This window comes from Zophobas morio, unplaced genomic scaffold (genome assembly GCF_036711695.1).
Source record: "Zophobas morio isolate AGI-343-1 ecotype UQ-CSIRO unplaced genomic scaffold, CSIRO_AGI_Zmor_V1 ptg000008l, whole genome shotgun sequence".
In the NCBI taxonomy this organism is placed as follows: domain Eukaryota; kingdom Metazoa; phylum Arthropoda; class Insecta; order Coleoptera; family Tenebrionidae; genus Zophobas; species Zophobas morio.
In genome coordinates this window covers 10,306,679-10,332,619 of record NW_026972113.1, presented here as the reverse complement: position 1 = coordinate 10,332,619, position 25,941 = coordinate 10,306,679, and the positions used below count along the sequence as shown (strand labels likewise).

At 28.6% G+C, this 25,941-nt stretch overlaps 1 protein-coding gene across 1 annotated transcript; it reads right to left on the bottom strand.

The window, feature by feature from the left end:
- Nucleotides 1-7,847: 7,847 nt before the first annotated feature.
- On the bottom strand, nucleotides 7,848-21,535 carry LOC135125289 (cathepsin L-like). Its single transcript, XM_064050753.1, has 4 exons — nucleotides 21,421-21,535; nucleotides 21,192-21,288; nucleotides 8,577-8,930; nucleotides 7,848-8,517 (listed from the first exon to the last, which is right to left on the bottom strand). Exons 2-4 carry the CDS (start codon nucleotides 21,282-21,284, stop codon nucleotides 7,951-7,953), a joined length of 1,014 nt encoding a protein of 337 aa, XP_063906823.1. The 5' UTR covers nucleotides 21,285-21,288; nucleotides 21,421-21,535; the 3' UTR covers nucleotides 7,848-7,950.
- Nucleotides 21,536-25,941: the final 4,406 nt, after the last annotated feature.

The window sequence follows — 25,941 nt, the reverse complement described above, 5'->3', positions numbered from 1 at the left end:
TTTCTTTTTCCGTTATTCGATCCCACTCCTGACGCTTACTAACACTACTAACATTTCAGATGAGCTGGTCGACGAGAAGAGCAAATATAAAGCGATCGCGGACGAGATGGACCAAACGATGGCGGATTTGGCGGGCTATTAGTACGTGGAATTCTGCCCAAATTATACTGCCTATTTCGGGGACGAACGCCGCTCAAAGTTGTCCTTGAGTTTTAGTGTCGATTCGCTTGTGATTGGGACACCAATTAGCTTTGTAGCGTTGTCTCTTCAGCACCGGGGTGGGGCACGATTTATTTATTTCGTTCTGCTTATGTGGTTGAGTTCGAGTTGTGTCGCTAACGAGTCCACGAGATTTTAATATTTTTATTAATAAATGGTCATGACATGGTTGCAGTTTTTTTTGCGGTACGACAAAAACTACCGGTGTGAAGACAGCAACGATTTTAGTACGAACCGTAATTTCACGCAGGCGACACACACAGAAATACGTATGGGGCACACCTGTAATTCGCTTATCAGTGTTTGTGCCATGGTAGAAGGAGACATGGTATAGGCATTGTTTAAGTATATTATAGTTGGACAACCTAATACAAATTTTACTTCGCCTAAATAGTGAGCTTTAGGACAAGGAATCCAGGGGGCGTGGGACAAATTTTTTGTCAACGCGCATTTTCACTACAGTGAGCCAACGTATTAGGTTTATTTTACTCTACATCAGATGGCGCCATCAAACATTAGCAAAGGCAAACACCCTTCACTCTGCTCTTATACCAGGAGTTATCCATAAATCCATAATTAACATTGTTCCGTAAACAGTAATGTGTACAAAATATGGAAATATACTTAACATAAAAAATATGAAGCAACGCGTTGTAACGTGATACGAAAGAATTGAATTTAAATGAATTTGACGCATATTTTTATTTGACTATATCTGAAGACTGACAGAAACTTTCCAAGGGTTTTTAAACTGGTATAATTGTTTAGTTTTACAAGATTAAAGTAAAACAAGATTTTAAGTAAAATTTAGATTCGTGGTGTTACAAAAATATTAACACAAAATGAAAATATATGTTCAAAGTAAATAACAGAATGACATAAACTTTCGGCGTTAACATTACAAATAATTACAAGAGAGAAAAAAACGCATAAAGAACTTAAGAGGCATGTTTGTAATATCGACTTGTTAAAGGCTGCTTTGAAGACTGTTTGTTTCTATGAAAAACAATTGCTGTTATCGGACATTTTGGTAGATTTTGTTCCAAAAATACGAGATAACTAATTGTTTCTTGAACTAGTTTCCGTAACTTCTAAAATTTAAAAAGGATACGCCGTTCTGCTGTAATAAAATCTAGAATAAGATCAAAATCACACTAATATTAGGTCTAATTGTGCCAACCATAGTTATAAAATTCATATTAAAATAAGTCACGGACATTTTTTGAAGTGTAGTACATTTCAAAAAACAAAAAAAATGTTCAGTTTATAAACTTCATAATTTTGGTTTAAAGTTTATCAATCATGTTTGACGCTTTACTTTATCCGTTTCATTTGTTATCCTTTACTGCGGTCTCTCTTGAGTCGAGGTGTAACACCGGACCGAACGTTCTTCGACCGATAGGATAATTTATTACTTCCGACATCTTTTCGGTGACAAATTTAATCTTCGCATACTTCAGCGTAGTTAGTGAACTCGTTGTGACCACTGAAATATACAAAGAGTAAATTTTGAAATGGAACGAAAGTCGAAGAATACTTTCAAAGCCACGATCAAAATGTATTTGCTTATCTTCGCCAAAAAATGCATGACGTCATCGTAAAATTTGATATGATGAGTCTATACCTGTGATTTATCATTGCAGTAATATTTTTTAGATTTACTTATACAGCCTGTCTCAAAAAAAGATCACTTCGATTTTCGATTTTTCGTTTTTTCGACCAACCATTTCATCGAATTAGATTTTTCAGTTTCAATTTTTCTATCAACTTTTCGATTTTATTACTTTCCAATTTTCTGATTTTTCAAATTTGCGGTATTTTGAATTTTCGAGTTTTTAGTTTTTTCGTTTTTCGATTTTTTAATTTTTCGTTTTTTTGATTTTTCGATGTTTCGATTTTTTAATTTGCCATTCTTTCAATTTTCGATTTTTCGCCTTTCCATTTTTTTAGATTTCTGGATTTTTCAGTTCGTCAGTTTTTAGATTTTGCAATTTTTTGCATTTTTCGATTATATTTTACTTTCCGATTTTTTTGATTTTTGAATTCTCGATTTTACGTTTTTAATTCTTCTATTCTCGATTTTCCATTAATCATTAAATTTTTCGATTTTTCTGTTTGTTTCAGTTTTTATGGTTCTGCAATTTGTTTTATTTTTCCATTTTTCGATTATTTTACTTTCGGATAGTTTGATTTTTGAATTTTCGGTTTTTCCATTTTTCGATTTGGGATTTTTCAATTTTTCGTATTTTGATTTTCGATTTTTCACATTTGTGGGTTGTGGATTTGTGTCCGTTTTTTCGATTTTTAGAATATTGATTAATCGAATTTTCGATTTTTCGATTATCATTTTTACGATTTTTCAAAATCTCGATATTCGAGTTTTCGATTTTCCATTTTTCAAATTTTCAATTTTTAATTTTGCTTTTTTCGATTGTTGCTTTTTAGAATTTTCCCTTCTTCAGCTTTTAGATTTCAATTTTGTTACTTTCCGATTTTCCACTTTTCGATTTTTTTATTTTTTTTTCGATCGTCGTTTTTTCGATTTTCATTTTTCCGATTTTTTGATTTTTCAATTTTTAGGCCTTGCAATTTTTTTACTTTTCGTTTTTTCGAGTATTTGTTTCATCGAATTTTCGATTTTTCGGTTTTTCCATTTTCCGATTTTCGATTTTCCATTTTTAGATATTTTTCGATTTTTCTGTTCGTCAGTTTTGAGACATTGCAATTTTTACTTTTCCTCTTTTCTATTATTTTAGTTTCGGATTATTCGATTTTTGAATTTTCGTTTTTTTTTCATTTTTCGATTTCCGATTTTTTAATTTTTCGATTTTTTGATTTTTAATTTGTCGATTCTCGATATTCCGATTTTCCAATCTTCGATTTTTCAATTTCCAGTTTTCGATTTTCCACTTTTTGATTTTACGATTTTTCGATTTTTCTGTTCGTCAGCTTTTAGGCTTTGCAATTTGTTTACTTTTCGATTTTTCGATTATTTTACTTTCCAATTTTTTGATTTTTGAATTGTCGACTTTTAGAGTTTTCAATATTATGAATTTTCGAATTTTCGGTTTTCCTATTTTTCGATTTTTGATTTTTCCATTTTTCGGTTTTTTGATTTTTCAATTCTCGGTTTTTCAATCTTGCAAATTTTCGATTTTTCTGCTTTGTGAATTTCCAGTTTTTCGATCGACCTACGTATTAGATTCATTGAATTTTCGATTTTCGGTTTTTCCATTTTTAAATTTTTGATTTTCCAGTTTTGTATTTTCAGATTTTCTGTTTTTCGCATATCTGATTTATCAAATTTTCGATTGTTCAGTTTTTCATTTTTCAGCTTTTAGCCTTCAATTTTTACTTCCCGAGCGTAAGCAAAGGAAGTATTGTAATCGAGTCCGTCGGCCGACTCTCTACTTTTACGTTTTCTCGATCTTTCATGACCCCTAGAAGACGAAGAAATAGGTCTCCCATTTCCGTCTGTCTGTCCGTCTGTCCGTCTGTCCGTCTGTCCGTCCGTCTGTCCGTCTGTCCGTCTGTCCGTCTGTTGTCACGGATTTTTATTAGACAGATAATCTCCGAAAGTACTCGATCGATTGTTGTGAAATTTTGTACTTATATTAAGAATATCATGTAGATGGTAAAACGCTAACCAAAATTTGTCGAATCATCCCCACCACTAAAGCGATGACGTCACTTCAAAATTGTACATAGTAAATGGGTTTTCAATTGTATAAAATAACATAGTCCTACACATGTAGTTTACAACTCTGAATCAACTTTTCACCCGAAATGTCCAGATTTTTGGAAAAAAAATCAAAATTATAAAACAACATTTTGAAATTTAATTTTTAATCTGCTAACCAGAATGCTTTGAAATGTTGCAGATGTTTTAAGGCTATAAAGAGCATCATAAATCTTTAGTCAAAAAATATTTGCTTATCCCCTCCAAAAACTTGATGACGTCAGCTCAAAAGTTTGTGGAATAAATCATATCTAAAATGTACAAAATATGATGAGTCTGTACTTGTGAACTATCACTCCATTCATATTTTTTGGATTTGCATATACAGGGTGACTCAAAAAAATTAATGAATGCGTAAATATATTTTATTGATTTAATCAGGAACTACAAAACCGAATGCTCTGAAATCTTGCAGATGTTTTAAGGTCATAAAGAGCATAATAAATGTTTAGTCAAAATATATTTGCTTATCCCCTCCAAAAACTTGATGACGTCAGCTCGAAAGTTTGCCGAATAAATCATATCTAAAATGTACAAAATATGATGAGCCTGTACTTGTCATTTATCACTCCATTCATATTTTTTGGATTTGCATATACAGAGTGACTCAAAAAAATTAATGAATGCGTAAATTTATTTTATTGATTTAATCAGGAACTACAAAACCGAATGCTTTGAAATCTTGCAGATGTTTTAAGGTTATAAAGAGCATAATAAATTTTTAGTCAAAATATATTTGGTTATCTTCTACAAAAAACTGATGACGTCAGCTCAAAAGTTTTCCGAATAAATCGTATCTAAAATGTACAAAATATGATGAGTCTGTACTTGTGATTTATCATTCCATTCATATTTTTGGATTTGCATATGCAGGGTGACTCAAAAAAATTAATGAAGGCGTGAATTTATTTTATCGATTTAATCAGGAATTACAAAACCGAATGCTTTGAAATCTTGGGAATATTTTAAAGTTATTATAAGCATGGTAAACTTTTGTTCAAAATGTATTTGTTCATCCCTCCTAAAAAAATTGATGACGTCACCCTTAAATTTTGCTGAATAAATCCTATCTAAAATGCAAAAAATACGATGAGTTTGTACTTGTGATTTATCATTCCATTCATATTTTTTAGATTTTCTTAAGAGGTGGTTCAAAAAAATTAATGAAGTCAATTTATTTTATTGATTAAATTAAAGGCAACACTTATTATTAGTATTACACCCCAACCAACCCAATTTGGTAGACACAAAATTTGTTAAAGGAAAAACTCGGTTGAAACATAAGGGTAGCACGCTTATTTACATCGACTTTAACATTACAGACCTGCATTTGTTTTATGCGTTCACTTGATTCCGCGAATGTGAAATAGACATGTTTATAATCAACCAATTGTGAATTTCACCGTCAAGAATTAAAATAAAACCCAATGTTTTATATAATAAGCGGAAGTCGAAGCAATAAAACCGACGGTCGTTTTGTTTACAGTTTCTGTGTTTGGCTCTCACGTATGCTGTTACGCCTGTCATCTTAAATTAACAATGTTTATACATACACGATTTTCAGTTGCCTCTGATACGTAGGTATACGTGAGTAAATTGTTTCGTTATTTTATTGATTATTACAAATCAATATTCAAACGACCCAATTCATTTTCCCGAAAATTTGAGAATATAATAATTTTATTCTTAGTATTACACTACATCTATCCCAACTGATATACGTGTCCTTGCAAAAATGTTGATGACGTCATCGCAATTTTTTTTTAAATTCCCACTACAAAAATGTAATGAGAAAAAAAACACAATAGGCATGCAGTCGTCAAGTTTCCGACAGCGAGGGAAGTACTGTCTAAACTCTTTAGACCAATTTTTTTACTTTTCGATTTTCCAAATTTTCGAGTTTCAATTTTCAGATTTTTGATTTTTCGATTTTCTTTTTAAATCTTTGAATGTTTCGGTTTTGATTTTTCGAATTTTTGATTTTTAATTTTTCCATTCTTCGGTTTTTAGACTTCAATTTTCTTTCTTTTAAATTTTTCGATATTCTATTTTCCGCTTTTCAGAATTTTCGATTTTCAGTTTTCAGACTTTCGATCATTGGAATTTTGGATTTTTCAGTTTTATGATTTTTCGATTTTTCAATCCATCGATTTTTCTATGTTCAATTGTTCAATTTAAATTTTGCGATTTTCAATTTGTCCATTGTCGATTTTTAGAATTTTCGGTTTTTCAGTTTTTCCATTCTCAACTGTTAGACTTCAATTTTGTTACTTCCCGATTTTTTGGTTTTCGATTTTCCAATTTTCAGAATTTCCAAGTTTCTTTATTCAGATTTTCGATTTTCCACTTTTTCGATTTTAGATTTTTCGAATTTTTTGCTTTTTAGATTTTCTGTTCGTTTCAGTTTTTAGGCTTTGCAATTTTTTTCTACTTTATATATTTTGATTATTTTAATTTCCGATTTTTTTTATTTTTGTTTTTGATTTTTTTAATTTTCAATACTACAAATTTTTGACTTTTCGATTTTTTGGTTTTCCCGTTTTTCAATTTTCGATTTTTGAGGTTTGTGAATTTCCACTTTTCGATCGACCTAGGTACTTGATTCATTGAATTTTCGATTTTTTGATTAGCCATTTTTAGATTTTCGATTTTTACGATTTGTATTTTTCGATTTTCTGTTTTTTGCATTAGTGAATTTCAGTTTTTCCGATTTTTGATTTTGCGCATATTTGATTAATCAAATTTTCGAAAAAGTTACCATGCTTACAAAAACTTCGAAACATCGACAATATTTCAAAGTATTCAGTTTTGCTATTCTTGATTTCTTCAATAAAATAAATTGACTCAGTCATTAACTTTTTTGAGACACCCTGTATAACCAAATCTAAAAAATATTAATGCAGTGATAAATCACAAGTATAAAAACTCATCATATTTTATACATTTAAGATAGGATTTATTCTGCAAAATTTTGAGGTGACGTCATAAATTTTTTAGAGGGGATAAGCAAATATATTTTAATTAAATCATGTTTATCATGACTTTATAACATCTGCAAGATTTCAAATTATTCGATTTTGCAAATTCAAAATTAAATTGCAAAATATTGTTTCATAATTTTGATTTTTTTTCCAAAATATAATAAAAACTAACACGGAGTCATAAACTACATGTGTAGGACTATGTTACTGTATACAATTTAAAACCCATTTCCTATGCATAAATTTGAAGTGACGTCATCACATTATTGGTGCGGATGATTAGACAAATTTAATAAATTTGCGACATTTATGAAAAAAAAATCAGTTAACAAAAATGGCACGTTTTTATTATTATGCCAGTTACATGTCACTCAACGACAATATCGTTTTTTGTTTTAAGAGTATTTTATTTGAAAAAGTGATGAAATTTTTTATACGGAACAATTGGTCGAAAGATGTTATAAAGCAAAATAATTCATGTCCGGACCATCGTTACTCACGAACGAAACTGACCATTATTTTATGGGAACAACTACCTGCTAAATCTTCTCCGACAAATTCGAGAGAACTGGTGTGAGCCATAAATATTTCTTACCAAATGTAAATTTCGTTGTAGTTTGAGCCTACCTACAAATTCTGCCCTTGGAGGATTTGGACCGCCTTCTTCGGTGAGGGCAGGCAAAAACGATCCGCCCATAGGCTCAAAACATTTGAATTTTTTTTCAAATCATAATTCGTTATAAATTTTAAAGAACTCCCACACTGAATTTCATCGTGGCACAAACACTGATAAGCGAATTACAGGGGTGCCCCATATGTATTTCTGTGTGTGCCGCCTGCATGAAATTACGGTTCGTACTAAAATCGTTGCTGGTAAATCGTTGCTGTCTTCACACCGGTACAAAAACTCATTATCAAACTTTATTTGTTCATATAGCTCAACATCAAAATCATTTACAAACTTAACCTAAAATTCGACTCCTACTTCGAAATTAATCAAACTACTGTGGATTAAACAAGAGGGTAGCTAGCTTGAGTGGCAATTCCGCAATTATTGTCGCGATTGCGGGCCATCAGGATGTACCCTTGGTCTCCCCAGCTGTCTCCCCACGAGTTCTTGACGATCCAGTAGTCGTTACCGTTGTCGTCGGTACCATACCCCACAGCCAAGACTCCGTGGTCCAGCTGTTCCGGGCTGCATTCCGGCTCGTAGTACACCCCTCCGGCGTACAGCTGGAAGCTTTGGTGGCTAGCGTCTATAGCGACCGAAACCGGTCCCACCGTAGCAACCGCCTTTTGCAGCTGATTCTCGTTTCCGGTGGCAATATCCACGAAACCGCGGTCAGTAGCCCCCTTGTTCTTGGGCTTGTAGTGGCACTTTTCGTCCTCAGCTTTATACGGATAGGACGCTTCAGTATCAATACCCCCGTTAGCCTTAATGTAGCGGAATGCATTGTCCATCAAACCCCCATTACAACCATCGTTACCAAACTTCTGGGAGCAGTCCACCAAGTTCTGCTCACTAAGCGACACCAGTTTACCGGTTTTGCGGAAATGTTGACCCTCCAACGACCCGGTCTAAACACACGAGATTAAATTCAGTCATGCTTACACTTATTTTGTATAAATATACTCACAGCGCTGAAACTCCAGCACGATCCGCACTGTCCTTGGTCTTTTACTTCAGTGACGGCCCCCTTTGTCCTCCAGTCCACGGCAGTGGGCATTTCTACGTTAGCTGGAGGGATGAAGGTGACGCTGTCCTCCATCTCGATTCCTCTCAGCAGGGTTTTGCTGCGGTTGAAACCGTTCAGGCTCTGGATGAACTCGTGGTGTAACATATCGGCGTATTTGTTGATACCGAGTTTGTATGTAACCAATCCCTGGGCGTACAATTTGTTATGTCTGGCGATTTTGTGGGAGTTTTCCATGAAGATTTTCATGCGAAAGCGTTCCTCGGTTTCGCTTTGGTATTCTTTTTTGTGGGTGAGCTGCAAACGTTAAATTCGTTTAGATTTAGTTCGTAAAGTTCCTATCTTTTTGGGACTGCATTATCCGAAAAACGAAAATTAACAATGCGAGCGCAGCGAGCACGTTTAGACGTTACTGAAAATTAAGTCCAAACAACGACGTCGAGATTCTTTTCTCCACAATTATGAAAATAAAGCCGAAAAAAATTAATTTGAAATACGAGCGCAGCGAGCACGTTCAGGTGTAATTTAAAAGATTGATGTTTCTGAGAAACTAATTATAAAGAAAATATTTGTTGATATTTAAAAATGTGAGTTTAAAGATTGTAGTTACTGTAATGTCTTTGGAACTGTCACATCTTGAAAGTGCTCGCTACGCTCGCCCTTTTCATTTTTCAGGGTAATTTACCTTCACATAGTAATTTCAAGAATTATTATATTAAAAACTAAGTGGCCATGCTGATAGTTACTTTGTAATGTTTTTATGACACTAAATTCATTAAAAAATTGTTCGATAGAACTTCCCTTGCCCCTGAAGTAGTGCCCAACAAATCCCGCTTCCTTGAAGAAGTATTAAAAAAAATGCGTTTTTTTTCAGTTTTTCAATTCTCCAACTTTTGGATGTTTCAATTTTTAAATTTGGAATTTTTCAATTCTTTTTTTTTTCAATGTGAAACTTTTTTCACTTTTGAAATTTACAACATTCGAATCTATCCAAAATTTCGACAAAACATTTTCATTTTCAATTTTTTGATTTTTAATATTTGAATGTTTCGATCTTTCAATGGTAGAGTTTTTCGACTACAATTTTGACGATTTTCCAATTTTTTGGTTTTCCAATTTTTCGATTCGATTAGTTTTTCTTCTTTCCAATTTTTCAATTCATTAATGTTTTCTATTTTAAAATTTCTCGATTTTTAGTTTTCCAATGTTTGAGTTTTTCGATTTTGCAATTTTTTGTTTTTCGATTTTTCAATTTTGCAATTTTTCGGTTTTTCAACTTTCAGAATTTTTAATTTTTCGTTTCATCAAATTTTGATTTGCAATTTTTCTAATTTTCATTTTAAATATGTATCATTATAGTTTAAAAATATTTTCATTTTTTCAGTTTAGGATTTTAGAATTTTTCCAAAATGTCTCCAAAACTTTCATATTCGATTTTTCAATTTTTCTTTAATTTTTAATCAAATATTTCGATCTTTGAATGGTAAACTTAGCTTTTCGACTATAATTTTGACGATTTTGCAATTTTTGGGTTTTCCAATTTTTCGATTCGATTCGATTTTTTTCTTTTCAATTTCTCAATTCATTAATTTTTTATATTTGTAAGTTTCTCGATTTTTAGTTTTCCAATATTTCAGTTATTCGTTTTCTTCAATTCTTCGGTTTGTAATTTATCGATTTTCCACTTTTTTATTTTAGAATTTCTCGTTTTTTCTGTTTTTCGATTTTTTTAAGGTTTATTTTTTAGATTTTCGGTTTTTCACAGTTATGATTTTATTTTTATTTTTTTTTCAATGTGAAATTTCAATTTTTGGATTTTGCAATTTTTCGGTTTTTCAAGTTTTACAATTTTTAATTTTTCGTTTTTTCAATTTTAGTTTAGATTTTTCAGTTTCTAGATTTTCCACTGTATTGTTTCTTCAAATTTTGATTTACAATTTTTCTAGTTATCACTTTTTCAAATTTTCGATTTTAAAATTTTTACAAAATTTCGCCAAAACTTTCATATTCGATTTTTCAATAGTACAATTTTTCGATTACAATTTTGAGAATTTTCCAATTCTTCGATTCATTAATTCTTTCTATTTTTAAGTTTCTCGATTTTTAGTTTTCCAATGTTTCAGTTTTTCGTTTTTTCAGTTCTTCGATTTGTAATTTATCGATTTTTCACTTTTTTGATTTTGCAATTTTTCGTTTTTTCTGTTTTTCGATTTTTCAATTTTCCAACTTTTGGATGTTACATTTTTTAAATTTTGCAATTTTTCGTTTCGGTTTGTTATTTTCATTTTTTTAAATTATATATTGGTTCTTCACTTTTCTGATTTTATAATTTTTCCTTTTTTTTTCAATGTGAAACTTTAAATTTTTAAATTTTGCAATTTTTCGGTTTTTCAACTTGTAGAATTTTTAATTTTTCGTTTCTTCAAATTTTGATTTGCAATTTTTCTAATTTTAATTTTTTCAATTTACGACTTTAGAGTTTTTCCAAAATGTCTCCAAAACTTTCATATTCGATTTTTCAATTTTTTTTTTTTAATTTTTAATCGAATATTCCGATCTTTCAATGGTATACTCAGTTTTTCGACTATAATTTTGACGATTTTACAATTTTTGGGTTTTCTAATTTTTCGATTCGATTCGTTTTTACTTCCCGAGCGTAAGCAAAGGAAGTATTGTAATCGAGTCCGTCGGCCGACTCTTTACTTTTACGTTTTCTCGATCTTTCATGACCCCTAGAAGACGAAGAAATAGGTCTCCCATTTCCGTCTGTCTGTCCGTCCGTCTGTTGTAACGGATTTTTATTAGACAGATAATCTCCGAAAGTACTCGACCGATTGTTGTGAAATTTTGTACTTATATTAAGAATATCATGTAGATGGTAAAACGCTAACCAAAATTTGTCTAATCATCCCCACCACTAATGCGATGACGTCACTTCAAAATTGTACATAGTAAATGGGTTTTCAATTGTATAAAATAACATAGTCCTACACATGTAGTTTACAACTCTGAATCGACTTTTCACCCGAAACGTCCAGATTTTTGGAAAAAAAAATCAAAATTATAAAACAACATTTTGAAATTTAATTTTTAATCTGCTAACCAGAATGCTTTGAAATGTTGCAGATGTTTTAAGGCTATAAAGAGCATCATAAATCTTTAGTCAAAAAATATTTGCTTATCCCCTCCAAAAACTTGATGACGTCAGCTCAAAAGTTTGTGGAATAAATCATATCTAAAATGTACAAAATATGATGAGTCTGTACTTGTGATCCATCACTCCATTCATATTTTTTGGATGTGCATATACAGGGTGACTCAAAAAAATTAATGAATGCGTAAATATATTTTATTGATTTAATCAGGAACTACAAAACCGAATGCTCTGAAATCTTGCAGATGATTTAAGGTTATAAAGGGCATAATAAATGTTTAGTCAAAATATATTTGCTTATCCCCTCCAAAAACTTGATGACGTCAGCTCGAAAATTTGCCGAATAAATCATATCTAAAATGTACAAAATATGATCAGTCTGTACTTGTGATCTATCACTCCATTCATATTTTTTGGATTTGCATATACAGGGTGATTCAAGAAAATAAATGAAAGCGTAAATTTATTTTACTGATTTACTCAGGAACTACAAAACCGAATGCTTCGAAATCTTGAAGACATTTTAAAATTATCATAAGCATGGTAAATTTTTGATCAAAACGTATTTGGTCGTCCCCCCTAAAAAATTTATGATGCCACCACAAAATTTTGCTGAAAAAATCCTATCTAAAATGTACAAAATATGGTGAGTCTCTTCTTGTGATTTATCATTCCATTCAAATTTTTTCGATTTGCATATACAGGGTGACTCAAAAAAATTAATGAATGCGTAAATTTATTTTATTGATTTAATCAGGAACTACAAAACCGAATGCTTTGAAATCTTGCAGATGTTTTAAGGTTATAAAGAGCATAATAAATCTTTAGTCAAAATATATTTGGTTATCTTCTACAAAAAACTGATGACGTCAGCTCAAAAGTTTGCCGAATAAATCGTATCTAAAGTGTACAAAATATGATGAGTCTGTACTTGTGATTTATCATTCCATTCATATTTTTGGATTTGCATATGCAGGGTGACTCAAAAAAATTAATGAAGGCGTGAATTTATTTTATCGATTTAATCAGGAATTACAAAACCGAATGCTTTGAAATCTTGGGAATATTTTAAAGTTATTATAAGCATGGTAAACTTTTGTTCAAAATGTATTTGTTCATCCCTCCTAAAAAAATTGATGACGTCACCCTTAAATTTTGCTGAATAAATCCTATCTAAAATGCAAAAAATATGATGAGTTTGTACTTGTGATTTATCATTCCATTCATATTTTTTAGATTTTCTTAAGAGGTGGTTCAAAAAAATTAATGAAGTCAATTTATTTTATTGATTAAATTAAAGGCAACACTTATTATTAGTATTACACCCCAACCAACCCAATTTGGTAGACACAAAATTTGTTAAAGGAAAAACTCGGTTGAAACATAAGGGTAGCACGCTTATTTACATCGACTTTAACATTACAGACCTGCATTTGTTTTATGCGTTCACTTGATTCCGCGAATGTGAAATAGACATGTTTATAATCAACCAATTGTGAATTTCACCGTCAAGAATTAAAATAAAACCCAATGTTTTATATAATAATAGCGGAAGTCGAAGCAATAAAACCGACGGTCGTTTTGTTTACAGTTTCTCTGTTTGGCTCTCATGTATGCTGTTACGCCTGTCATCTTAAATTAAGAATGTTTATACATACACGATTTTCAGTTGCCTCTGATACGTAGGTATACGTGAGTAAATTGTTTCGTTATTTTATTGATTATTACAAATCAATATTCAAACGACCCAATTCATTTTCCCGAAAATTTGAGAATATAATAATTTTATTCTTAGTATTACACTACATCTATCCCAACTGATATACGTGTCCTTGCAAAAATGTTGATGACGTCATCGCAATTTTTTTTTTAAATTCCCACTACAAAAATGTAATGAGAAAAAAAACACAATAGGCATGCAGTCGTCAAGTTTCCGACAGCGAGGGAAGTACTGTCTAAACTCTTTAGACCAATTTTTTTCTTTTCAATTTTTCAATTCATTAATTTTTTCTATTAAGTTTCTCGATTTTTAGTTTTCCAATATTTCATTAAACTATTTCTCTAAAACTATTTCATATTCGATTTTTCAAGGGTACAATATTGAGAATTTTACAATTTTTGGATTTTCCAATTTTTAGATTCATTCATTCTTTCTATTTTTAAGTTTCTCGATTTTTAGTTTTCCAATGTTTCAGTTATTCGTTTTTTCAGTTCTTCCATTTGTAATTTACCGATTTTTCCCTTTTTTGATTTTGCAATTTTTCGTTTTTTCTGTTTTTCGATTTTTCAATTTTCCAACTTTTAGATGTCTCATTTTTTAAATTTTGCAATTTTTCGTTTCGGTTTATTTTAGCTTTTTTTCAGATTTTCGGTTTTTCACTGTTCTGATTTTATTTTTCTTTTTTTTTTCAATGTGAAACTTTAATTTTTTGGATTTTGCAATTTTTCGGTTTTTCAAGTTTTAGAATTTTCAATTTTTCGTTTTTTAATTTTAATTTAGATTTTTCGGTTTCTCGATTTTTCAGTGTGTTGTTTCTTCAAATTTTGATTTTACAATTTTTCAAGTTATCACTTTTTCAAATTTTCGATTTTAAAATGTTTCTAAAATTTCTCTAAAACTATTTCATATTCGATTTTTCAATGGTACAATTTTGAGAATTTTACAATTTTTGGGTTTTCCAATTTTTAGATTCTTTCTATTTTCAAGTTTCTCGATTTTTAGTTTTCCAATGTTTCAGTTATTCGTTTTTTCAGTTCTTCCATTTGTAATTTACGGATTTTTCACTTTTTTGATTTTGCAATTTTTCGTTTCTTCTGCTTTTCGATTTTTCAATTTTCCAACTTTTGGATGTTTCATGTTTTAAATTTTGCAATTTTTTCTTTCGGTTTGTCATTTTCTTCATTTTTTTTAAATTATTGTTTTTTCACTCTTCTGATTTTATAATTTTTCCTCTTTTTTTTTCAATATGAAACTTTAAATTTTTGAGTTTTGCAATTTTTCGGTTTTTCAACTTTTGGAATTTTGAATTTTTCGTTTTTTCAATTTTAGATTTTTCAGTTTCTCGATTTTCCAATTTGACGTTTCTTCAAATTTTTATTTACAATTTTTCTAATTTTCATTTTAAATATGTAATAATCATAATTTTTAAAAATTTTCGCTTTTTCAAATTTCTCCAAAACTTTTTCATATTCGGTTTTTCATTTTTTCAATTATGATTTTGAAGGTTTTGCAATTTCTCGAGTTTCCTGTTTTTCCATTTTTCAATTGTATTCGATTTGCAATTTTTCGAATTTTGAATTTTAAAATTTTCAGTTTTTCAATTTTCCAACTTTTAGATGTGAAACTTTAAATTTTTGATTTTGCAATTTTCCAGTTTTTCAACTTTTGGAATTTTTAATTTTTCGTTTCTTCAAATTTTGAGTTGTAATTTTTCTAGCTTTATTTTAAATTATTCTATTTTGCAATTTCTCGTTTTTTCGGTTTTTCGACTTTTCACTTTTTTCCGGTTTTTTAACTTTTCGAATCGAAAAAATGGAAAAACTGACAAATTATAAAACTGAAATTTTTCGTTTCTTCTGTTTTTCGATTTTTCAATTTTCCAACTTTTGGATGTTTCAGTTTTTAAAAATTTGCATTTTTCACTGTTCTGATTTTGTAATTCTTCCTTTTTTTTTCAATGTGAAACTTTAAATTTTTTTATTTTGCAATTTTCCAGTTTTTCAACTTTTGGAATTTTAAATTTTTCGTTTCTTCAAATTTTGAGTTGCAATTTTTCTAGCTTTATTTTAAATTATTCTATTTTGCAATTTCTCGTTTTTTCGGTTTTTCGATTTTTCACTTTTTTCCGGTTTTTTAACTTTTCGAATCGAAAAAATGGAAAAACTGACAAATTATAAAACTGAAATTTTTCGTTTCTTCTGTTTTTCGATTTTTCAATTTTCCAACTTTTGGATGTTTCATGTTTTAAATTTTGCAATTTTTCGTTTCGGTTTGTTTATTCTTCATTTTTTTTAAATTATTGTTTTTCACTCTTCGGATTTTATCATTTTTCCTTTTTTTTCAATATGAAACTTTAAATTTTTGAATTTTGCAATTTTTCGGTTTTTCAACTTTTGGAATTTTGAATTTTTCGTTTTTTCAATTTTAGATTTTTCAGTTTCTCGATTTTCCAATTTGACGTTTCTTCAACTTTTGCTTTACAATTTTTCTAATTTTCATTTTAAATATGTAATAATCATAATTTTTAAAAATTTTCGCTTTTTCAAATTTCTCCAAAACTTTTTCATATTCAGTTTTTCATTTTTTCAATTATGATTTTGACGATTTTGCAATTTCTCGAGTTTCCTGTTTTTCCATTTTTCAATTTTATTCGATTTGCAATTTTTCAAATTTTGAAGTTTAAAATTTTCAGTTTTTCAATTTTCCAACTTTTGGATGTTTCAGTTTTTAAAAATTTTTCACTGTTCTGATTTTGTAATCTTTCCTTTTTTTTTTTCAATGTGAAACTTTAATTTTTTGGATTTTACAATTTTTCGGTTTTTCAAGTTTTAGAATTTTCAATTTTTCGTTTTTTAATTTTAGTTTAGATTTTTCGGTTTCTCGATTTTTCAGTGTGTTATTTCTTCAAATTTTGATTTACAATTTTTCTAGTAATCACTTTTTCGAATTTTCGATTTTAAAATTTTTCCAAAATTTCTCCAAAGCTATTTCATATTCGATTTTTCAATGGTACAGTTTTTCGATTACAATTTTGAGAATTTTACAATTTTTGGGTTTCCAATTTGTTGATTCGATTAGTTTTTTTTTCTTTTCAATATTTCAGTTATTCGTTTCTTCAATTCTTCGGTTTGTGATTTATCCATTTTTCACTTTTTTTATTTTATAATTTCTCGTTTTTTTTGTTTTTCGATTTTTCAATTTATCGTTTCGTGTTTTTTTAGCTTTTTTTTCAGATTTTCTGTTTTTCACTGTTCTGATTTTATTTTTCTTTTTTTTTCACTGTGAAACTTTAATTTTTTGGATTTTGCAATTTTTCGGTTTTTCAAGTTTTAGAATTTTTAATTTTTCGTTTTTAATTTTAGTTTAGATTTTTCAGTTCCTCGATTTTTCAGTGTGTTATTTGTTCAAATTTTGATTTACAATTTTTCTAGTTATCACTTTTTCAAATTTTCGATTTTAAAATGTTTCCAAAGTTTCTCTAAAACTATTTCATATTCGATTTTTCAATGGTACAATTTTGAGAATTTTACAATTTTTGGGTTTTCCAATTTTTAGATTCATTAATTCTTTCTATTTTTAAGTTTCTCGATTTTTAGTTTTCCAATGTTTCAGTTATTCGTTTTTTCAGTTCTTCCATTTGTAATTTACCGATTTTTCACTTTTTTGAGTTTGCAATGTTTCGTTTTTTCTGTTTTTCGATTTTTCTATTTTCCAACTTTTGTATCTCATTTTTTAAATTTTGCAATTTTTCGTTTCGGTTTATTTTAGCTTTTTTCAGATTTTCGGTTTTTCACTGTTCTGATTTTATAATTTTTCCTCTTTTTTTTTCAATATGAAACTTTAAATTTTCGAGTTTTGGAATTTTTCGGTTTTTCAACTTTTGGAATTTTGAATTTTTCGTTTTTTCAATTTTAGATTTTTCAGTTTCTCGATTTTCCAATTTGACGTTTCTTCAAATTTTGATTTACAATTTTTCTAATTTTCATTTTAAATATGTAATAATCATAATTTTTTCAAATTTTCGCTTTTTCAAATTTCTCCAAAACTTTTTCACATTCGATTTTTCATTTTTTCAATTATGATTTAGACGATTTTGCAATTTCTCGAGTTTCCTGTTTTTCCATTTTTCAATTTTATTCGATTTGCAATTTTTCGAATTTTGAAGTTTAAAATTTTCAGTTTTTAAATTTTCCAACTTTTGGATGTTTCAGTTTTTAAAAATTTGCATTTTTCACTGTTCTGATTTTGTAATTCTTCCTTTTTTTTTTTCAATGTGAAACTTTAAATTTTTGAATTTTGCAATTTTCCAGTTTTTCAACTTTTGGAATGTTTAATTTTTCGTTTCTTCAAATTTTGAGTTGCAATTTTTCTAGCTTTATTTTAAATGATTTAATTTTGCAATTTGTCGTTTTTCGGTTTTTCGATTTTTCAATTTTCCAACTTTTGGATGTTTCATGTTTTAAATTTTGCAATTTTTCGTTTCGGTTTGTTATTTTCTTATTTTTTTTTTAATTATTGTTTTTTCACTCTTCTGATTTTATAATTTTTCCTCTTTTTTTTTCAATATGAAACTTTAAATTTTTGAGTTTTGCAATTTTTCGGTTTTTTTGCAACTTTTGGAATTTTGAATTTTTCGTTTTTTCAATTTTAGATTTTTCAGTTTCTCGATTTTCCAATTTGACGTTTCCTCAAATTTTGATTTACAATTTTTCTAATTTTCATTTTAAATATGTAATAATCATAATTTTTAAAAATTTTCGCTTTTTCAAATTTCTCCAAAACTTTTTCATATTCGGTTTTTCATTTTTTCAATTATGATTTTGAAGGTTTTGCAATTTCTCGAGTTTCCTGTTTTTCCATTTTTCAATTGTATTCGATTTGCAATTTTTCGAATTTTGAATTTTAAAATTTTCAGTTTTTCAATTTTCCAACTTTTGGATGTGAAACTTTAAATTTTTGATTTTGCAATTTTCCAGTTTTTCAACTTTTGGAATTTTTAATTTTTCGTTTCTTCAAATTTTGAGTTGTAATTTTTCTAGCTTTATTTTAAATTATTCTATTTTGCAATTTCTCGTTTTTTCGGTTTTTCGACTTTTCACTTTTTTCCGGTTTTTTAACTTTTCGAATCGAAAAAATGGAAAAACTGACAAATTATAAAACTGAAATTTTTCGTTTCTTCTGTTTTTCGATTTTTCAATTTTCCAACTTTTGGATGTTTCATGTTTTAAATTTTGCAATTTTTCGTTTCGGTTTGTTTATTCTTCATTTTTTTTTAAATTATTGTTTTTCACTCTTCGGATTTTATCATTTTTCCTTTTTTTTTCAATATGAAACTTTAAATTTTTGAATTTTGCAATTTTTCGGTTTTTCAACTTTTGGAATTTTGAATTTTTCGTTTTTTCAATTTTAGATTTTTGAGTTTCTCGATTTTCCAATTTGACGTTTCTTCAAATTTTTATTTACAATTTTTCTAATTTTCATTTAAAATGTGTAATAATCATAATTTTTAAAAAATTTCGCTTTTTCAAATTTCTCCAAAACTTTTTCATATTTGGTTTTTCATTTTTTCAATTATGATTTTGACGATTTTGCAATTTCTCGAGTTTCCTGTTTTCCATTTTTCAATTTTCCAACTTTTGAATGTTTCAGTTTTTAAAAATTTGCATTTTTCACTGTTCTGATTTTGTAATTTTCCCTTTTATTTTCAATGTGAAACTTTAAATTTTTGAATTTTGCAATTTTCCAGTTTTTCAACTTTTGGAATTTTTAATTTTTCCTTTCTTCAAATTTTGAGTTGCAATTTTTCTAGCTTTATTTGAAATTATTCTATTTTGCAATTGAAAAAATGGAAAAACTGAAATTTCAAAAATTGAAGAAAGGAAAACTTGAAAAATCGAAATTTTGTAAAATCTAAATACTAAATATTAAAGAAAGCGGAAAATCGGATAATTGAGAAATCCAAAAATTGCAAAATTGAAATATATAAAAATTAAAAATACGGAAATCGAGTTGAAAAATCAAAGACTGAAAATTTGAAAAAGTGAATGAAGAAAAGATTATAAAATCGAGAAAATGAAAATCAAAAAATTGTAAAATTGCAGAAAAAGGCAAAACGAAAAATTGTGAATCAAAAAATTGATCGAAGATAAATAAATCCAGACTTTTCGAAAAACTTAAGATTTTTTGATGATTATAAGTTAAAGTTTTTCCATTACAAAATTTTGTGATCCCCAAATTTTCGAGAAAATCGAGTGAGTTGTTCTTGATTTAATCAATAGAATAAACTATTCCATTCATTACTTCTTTTTGCGTCACCCTCTATTAGTAAAATTACTAAAAAAGACTTCAAAGCACTCGGTTTTGCAGTTACAAAGTTAAATTGCAATTATCATACAATTTAGATTTTTTCCAAAACTCAACACGGATTCATAAACCACAATTATAACTGGGTTCAGTTATCCACTGGGATTCCCGGCTACTGAATTATTCTAAATGCACCACTTGGATTGACCTTCAGCTTATTAATCTAACAACATTAAACTGCGTTTATTTTTGAATTTATGAAATGCGTAGCAACAATTTTGAAATACATTAATCCTGTTATTTTAACCTCTGATCGCGTTGTGCTAAAAATGTTTTTGATATGAGTAGCCTATTTTAGGGTAAACGAAGTATTTTAACATCACTCGGTATGAAATAAATAGTGTGTGTTCTACAAAATTGTTTAACAAAGTTGATAAATTTGAAATTTCCAATCGACAGACTGTCACAACAAACTATTAGATAAAATTGTAATTAGTTCACAACTTTATCATGCTTTTAAACGCTTGCCATAATTTCTTATCATATCTGTTGCTAATTTATATGTAATTTAGTGCTGTAATGGAACCTATTATTATAAACTTAAGCGAAAACAACAAAAATAAGTTACAATTTTTGAAAAAAAAAAAATGACCGTTTGTTTATCACGAGTTTATTTTTTATCCCGTAGATAGGAAAATTTAAATAATAAACAAACACATTTGTATGCTAAAATTGTTAAGAAAAAATTAAAATTTATTAGTCTGTGGATGTTTTCTACAACTCGTGAAAACATCAACACGCTCAAGATTTCATAAAAAGGGTCAAACTACGTAAAGATAACGAGTCCTAGACACAATTTGGCCCAATTTTCGGTTTTATTTTCTGATCAAAATCAACGTTAAACTTTGTTAAGCAAATATTTTCGTCTATTTAAATGTCAATATCAAAGGTTATCAGCGTCAAACAAAATAAACAATAGTGTTTATTTTATAAAACTTTAAATGAAGAAATTAGTTCGCAATTTCATCCTACAAGTTTAATGAAATAATAAATAATGTTGGGAAACCCCGTCATAAATGTGAATGCTAAATAATTACACCTCTGGCTAGCACGCTCTTGTTAATACCCACTCTTCGCATGATTCGCACGAATTTACATCTGCCACGTGCAAAAAAACAAGGACAAAATTGCCGAGTCCGGTCCTGGCACTTGACCAGTTTCAACTTTCAGCAATTCTGTGCAACCAGACTTCCTGGAATTCTTCAATCTCGGGTCATGTGTTCATGATTCAGCAAATGACGCAACAAAGAGACAAACCACGGTCATCAACAACAACGTCTTGACCGGGAAATTCGTGGAAAACTACCAAAATAAAACTAACCTTGTAAGCGCCCCATTGTTCTTGTACTAAGTCAAAAAACGACACTGCTTGGCTGCCAAGTACACAAATGGCTAGGAAAATTAGGAACTTCATTGTTCTGAAAAAAAAGCACGAATTAATAACAGGGGTGGTACAAAATGGTACAAGAAGAGGTTGGGTGTTGATTTGGTTACAAAAATGTAGAGGATTAAAGGGGAGACAAGAGAAAGAGTACAATTACTACAATTACCTTTTGTTGTTCGACTGTTGTGTTCACCTCGACAACAAACCAGAAAATGATTGTGGATTGCAATTATTCGCTGGACTCAAATTTGTTTTGTACATAAAGTCAGCTGACCACTAAGTGCCCCTTCCACTGCGCTGCCAACGTGAGGGGCGAAAGTCCCTAGACTCTCTAGATGGCGGAATAAATTTAATTATTAAATTGGAAAAACAAGAACAAATGTTTTTGTTAGTTAATACTTAATATTGGTGGTTAGTGAATCGTTATTTTAGATAATTTAGTTTTAATTGCAAAAATTACGAGCTTTGTGTATCGACCGGTGTCGCGGTTGGTACTTTTGGCGACCCTGAATGTCAAACGAATTTTGAATTTAGTGACTTTTATGTTAATACACAGTTTAAATAGATGTATTGTCGGTAATAATTGATAATGCGACACGGCTGTATCATAGATTAATATAGATGAGACATACAGGCTGATTTTGCAAAACCACCCTTATTGACATTGGAGTCCTCAACCGCCTAAGGCAAGCGCCAAATTTAAATGGTCTAAAACTTGTTTCACTACACAACTCGTCGCCTGAGAACTTGTTTGATCTACAGACCAGAGCGCGCTCAGGCCAATGTCGACTCTAAGCGTTCAGAAGCGATTTGGTTGGTTAGGACTATAATTGTAATAGTTGTTTGGGAATATTGTTGAAATCGTAATAACCCAATGGATTTTTTTCGGGAAAATGTTTTGAAAACACTGTGTTCTATTTTGTATGAATTTTTAAATGTTCTTAGTGACAATTTTTGTGGTTGTTTTCGATGCACTCTATATATTAACAGTGAGAAAAAAAAATGAAAAATTAAAATAATCGAAAAATCGAAATCTTAAAAAATCGTAAAACCGAAACATTGAAAAATCGAAATATCGAAGAACTGAAAATCGAAAAATGAAATATCAGAAAATCGAAAAAATGTAAAATTCAAAAATCTAAAATTTAAAAACCGAGTAACGAAAAATCGAGAAATCGAAACTCCCAAATTTAAAAAATCGGATAACTGAAAAATCGAAAAGTTGAAAATTGAACAATTTATAAATTGAGAAATTGACAATCAAAATATCGAAAAATTCAAATCTCGATAAATCGAGAAATCAAAAAACTTAAAAATTCGAAAAATTGAAAAATTGGGAGATTGAAAGATCAAAAGAACGAGAAATTGAAAAGTGATGAAGTCGAAAAATCGAAGAATAAAGTTAAAAAATTGGAAAAGCGGAAAAATCAAAAAACGAAAAAATGGAAAACTGGAAAAACTGAGAAACCGAAATAGGCCAACATAAAAAATTGAAAACATGATAAATCGAAAGCCTGAACAATCAAATCTCGATAACTCGGGAATGAAAAATTAACAAATCGAAAAATTGAAAAACAGAACATCTGAAACCAGGAAGTCGAAAAAGCGGAAGATTAAGAAATATTGAAAAATTAAACATAAGTCGAAAAATCTAAAATTTAATAATCCAAAAATTGAAAAATCGAAAACGTAAAAATATAGACGCATCGAAAAATCCAAAAGTCAAAAATGGAAAGGCCGAAAAATCGAAAAATCAAAAAAGTGAAGTCGAAAAATAGAAACCTTAAAAAATCGAAAAATTGAAAAATCAAAAACCTGAAAAATCAAAAAATTAAAGAATTGAAGAACCGGAAAATCGAGACACTCGAAGGTCAAGAAATGGGAAAATCAAAACATCGATTAATTGAAAAATCGAAAAATTGAGAGTTTATAAAAGTCAAATTTGAAAAATTAAATAATCGAAAATTTAACAAAATGATAATTGAAAAACAGAAAATCTAAAACCGGGAAATCGAAAAATCAAAAGATTAAGCAATCCAAAAATTGAAAAATTGAAAAAGTAAAAAAATCGAAAATACCAGAAGCCAAAAATCGAAGTCGAAGAATTGAAATATTGAAAAATCCCAAAGCTGAAAATATCGAAAAACTGAAAAATGGAAGAAAAACTGAAAAATGGAAAGCCTGAAAAAGTCGAAGAACAGAAATATAGAAAAATCCCAAAACTTAAATATCGAAAAACTGAAAAATGAAAGAAAAACTGACGAATCGAAAAACTAAAAAATCCCAAAATTAAAAAGTCGACAAATTAAGCAATCGAAAAATGCAAAAAGTGAAGTCGAAAAATCGAAACCTTAGTACTAAAAAACGAAAAATCGAAAAATTAAAAAATTGAAGAACAGGAAAATCGAAACACTCGAAGGTCAAGAAATGGGAAAATCAGAACATCGATTAATTGAAAAATCGAAAAATTGAGAGTTTATAAAAGTCAAATTTTAAAAATTAAAAAATCGAAAATTTGACAAAATGACAATTGAAAAAAAAATCCAGAAAATCTAAAACCGGGAAGTCTAAAAATTAAAAGATTAAGAAATCCAAACGTTTGGAAAATTCTGAAATGAAAAATCGAGAAATCGAAAAATCTAAAATTTTACAAATTAAAAAATCCAAAATTTAAAAATCGAAAAAGTAAAAAAATCGACACATCGAAAAATCCAGGAGTCAAAAATCGAATCGATTTTTTGAATTTCTCATTTCTCAATTTTTTGACTTTTCAGTGTTTCAATTCAAGTTTTTGAATTGAAATTTTTTTAATTTAAGACATTTCGATTTATCGATTTGTCGATTTTTCAGTTCTCCGATATATTTTTCAATGTGGCGGATTTTTAAATTTTTGATTTTTCAGTTTTTTGATGTTTCAATTTTTCGTTTTTACAATTTTTTTGATTTCTTGACGAACCGGTTTTTCTACTTTTAAAATTTTTCAAATTTTTGGATTTTTAGATTTCTCGATTTTTCGAGTTTCCGATTTCTCAATTTTTCAATACATGTTTTAATTTTTACAACTTTTGCATTTCTGGATTTTCAATTTTTCGGTTTGTAACGTTTCTAATAGTTCATTTTTACGGTTTTCTAATTTCTCAATTAACGATTTTTTTATTATCCCATTTTTCAATTTTTTGGCTTTTCGGTGGTTCGATTTTTCAGTTTTTCAATTAAATGTTTTGAATTTTCGTGTTGTCGTTCTTCCATTTTTCAATTTTTCAAATTTTCTATTATTCGACTTCCAGTTCTCGACTTTTCGATTTCTCAATTTGTCGATAAAATTTAAAAATCAAAAATTTAAAATTCGAAAAAGTAAAAAAATCGATACATCGAAAACTCCAGAAGCCAAAAATCAAAAAGTCGAAAAATCGAAATATTGAAAAATTCCAAAACTGAAATATCGAAAAACTGAAAAATGGAACACCCGAAAAATCTGAAAACTGAAATATCCAAAAACTGAGAAACCAAAAAGTTGAAAAATCCAAAAAATGAAGTCGAAAAATCAAAACCTTCAAAAAAGTGAAGTCGAAAAATCGAAACCTTAAAAAAACTGAAAAATCAAAAATCAAAAACCTCAAAAATCGAAAAATTAAAGAATTGAAGAACAGGAATATCGATCGAAACACTCGAAAGTCAAGAAATGGGAAAATCAAAACATCGATTAATTAAAAAATTGAAAAATTGGCAGTTTATAAATGTGAAATTTGAAAAATTGAAAGATCGAAAATTTGAAAAAACGGCAGATGAAAAACAGAAAGTCTAAAACAAGGACGTCGAAAAATCGATAGATTAAGAAATCAAAACATTTGAAAAATTCGAAAACTTGAAAAACTGAAATATCGAAGAACTGAAATGAAAAATCGAGAAATCGAAAAATCTAAAATTTTAAATATTGAAAAATTAAAATATCAAAAACTGAAAAATCTAAAATTTAAAACCGGGAAGTCGAAAAATCGAAAGATAAGAAATCTAAACATTTGAAAAATTGAAATGTGGAAGAGCTGAAATGAAAAATCGAGAAATCGAAAAATCTAAAATTTTAAATATTGAAAAATTAAAATACCAAAAAATTCTGAAAATCGAAAACTGAAACATCAGAAAATCGAAAAAATGTAAAATTAAAAAATCTAAAATTTAAAAACCGAATAACGAAAAATCGAGAAATCGAAACTCCCAAATTTAAAAAATCGGATAACTGCAAAATCGAAGAATCGAAAAGTTAAAAATTGAACAATTTATAAATTGATAAATTGACAATCAAAATATCGAAAAATCCAAATCTCGATAAATCGAGAAATCAAAAAACTAAAAAATTCGAAAAATTGAAAAATTGGGAGATTGAAAGATCAAAAGAACGAGAAATTGAAAAGTGATGAAGTCGAAAAATTGAAAAATATAGAAATCGACAAACAAAAAGTTAAAAGTTAAAAAATTGGAAAAGCTGAAAAATCAAAAAAAAAATTGAAAACTGGAAAAACTGAGAAACCGAAATAGGCCAACATAAAAAATTGAAAACATGATAAATCGAAAACCTGAACAATCAAATCTCGATAACTCGGGAATGAAAAATTAACAAATCGAAAAATTGAAAAACAGAACATCTGAAACCAGGAAGTCGAAAAATCGAAAGATTAAGAAATATTGA

Coding starts and splice junctions, on each gene's coding strand:
- LOC135125289 (XM_064050753.1), bottom strand. CDS start 21,284: ATGAAGTTCCTAATTTTCCTAGCCATTTGTGTACTTGGCAGCCAAGCA. Junction 8,931..21,191: donor AACAATGGGGCGCTTACAAG/GTTAGTTTTATT, acceptor TAACGTTTGCAG/CTCACCCACAAAAAAGAATA. Junction 8,518..8,576: donor CGTGCTGGAGTTTCAGCGCT/GTGAGTATATTT, acceptor TCGTGTGTTTAG/ACCGGGTCGTTGGAGGGTCA.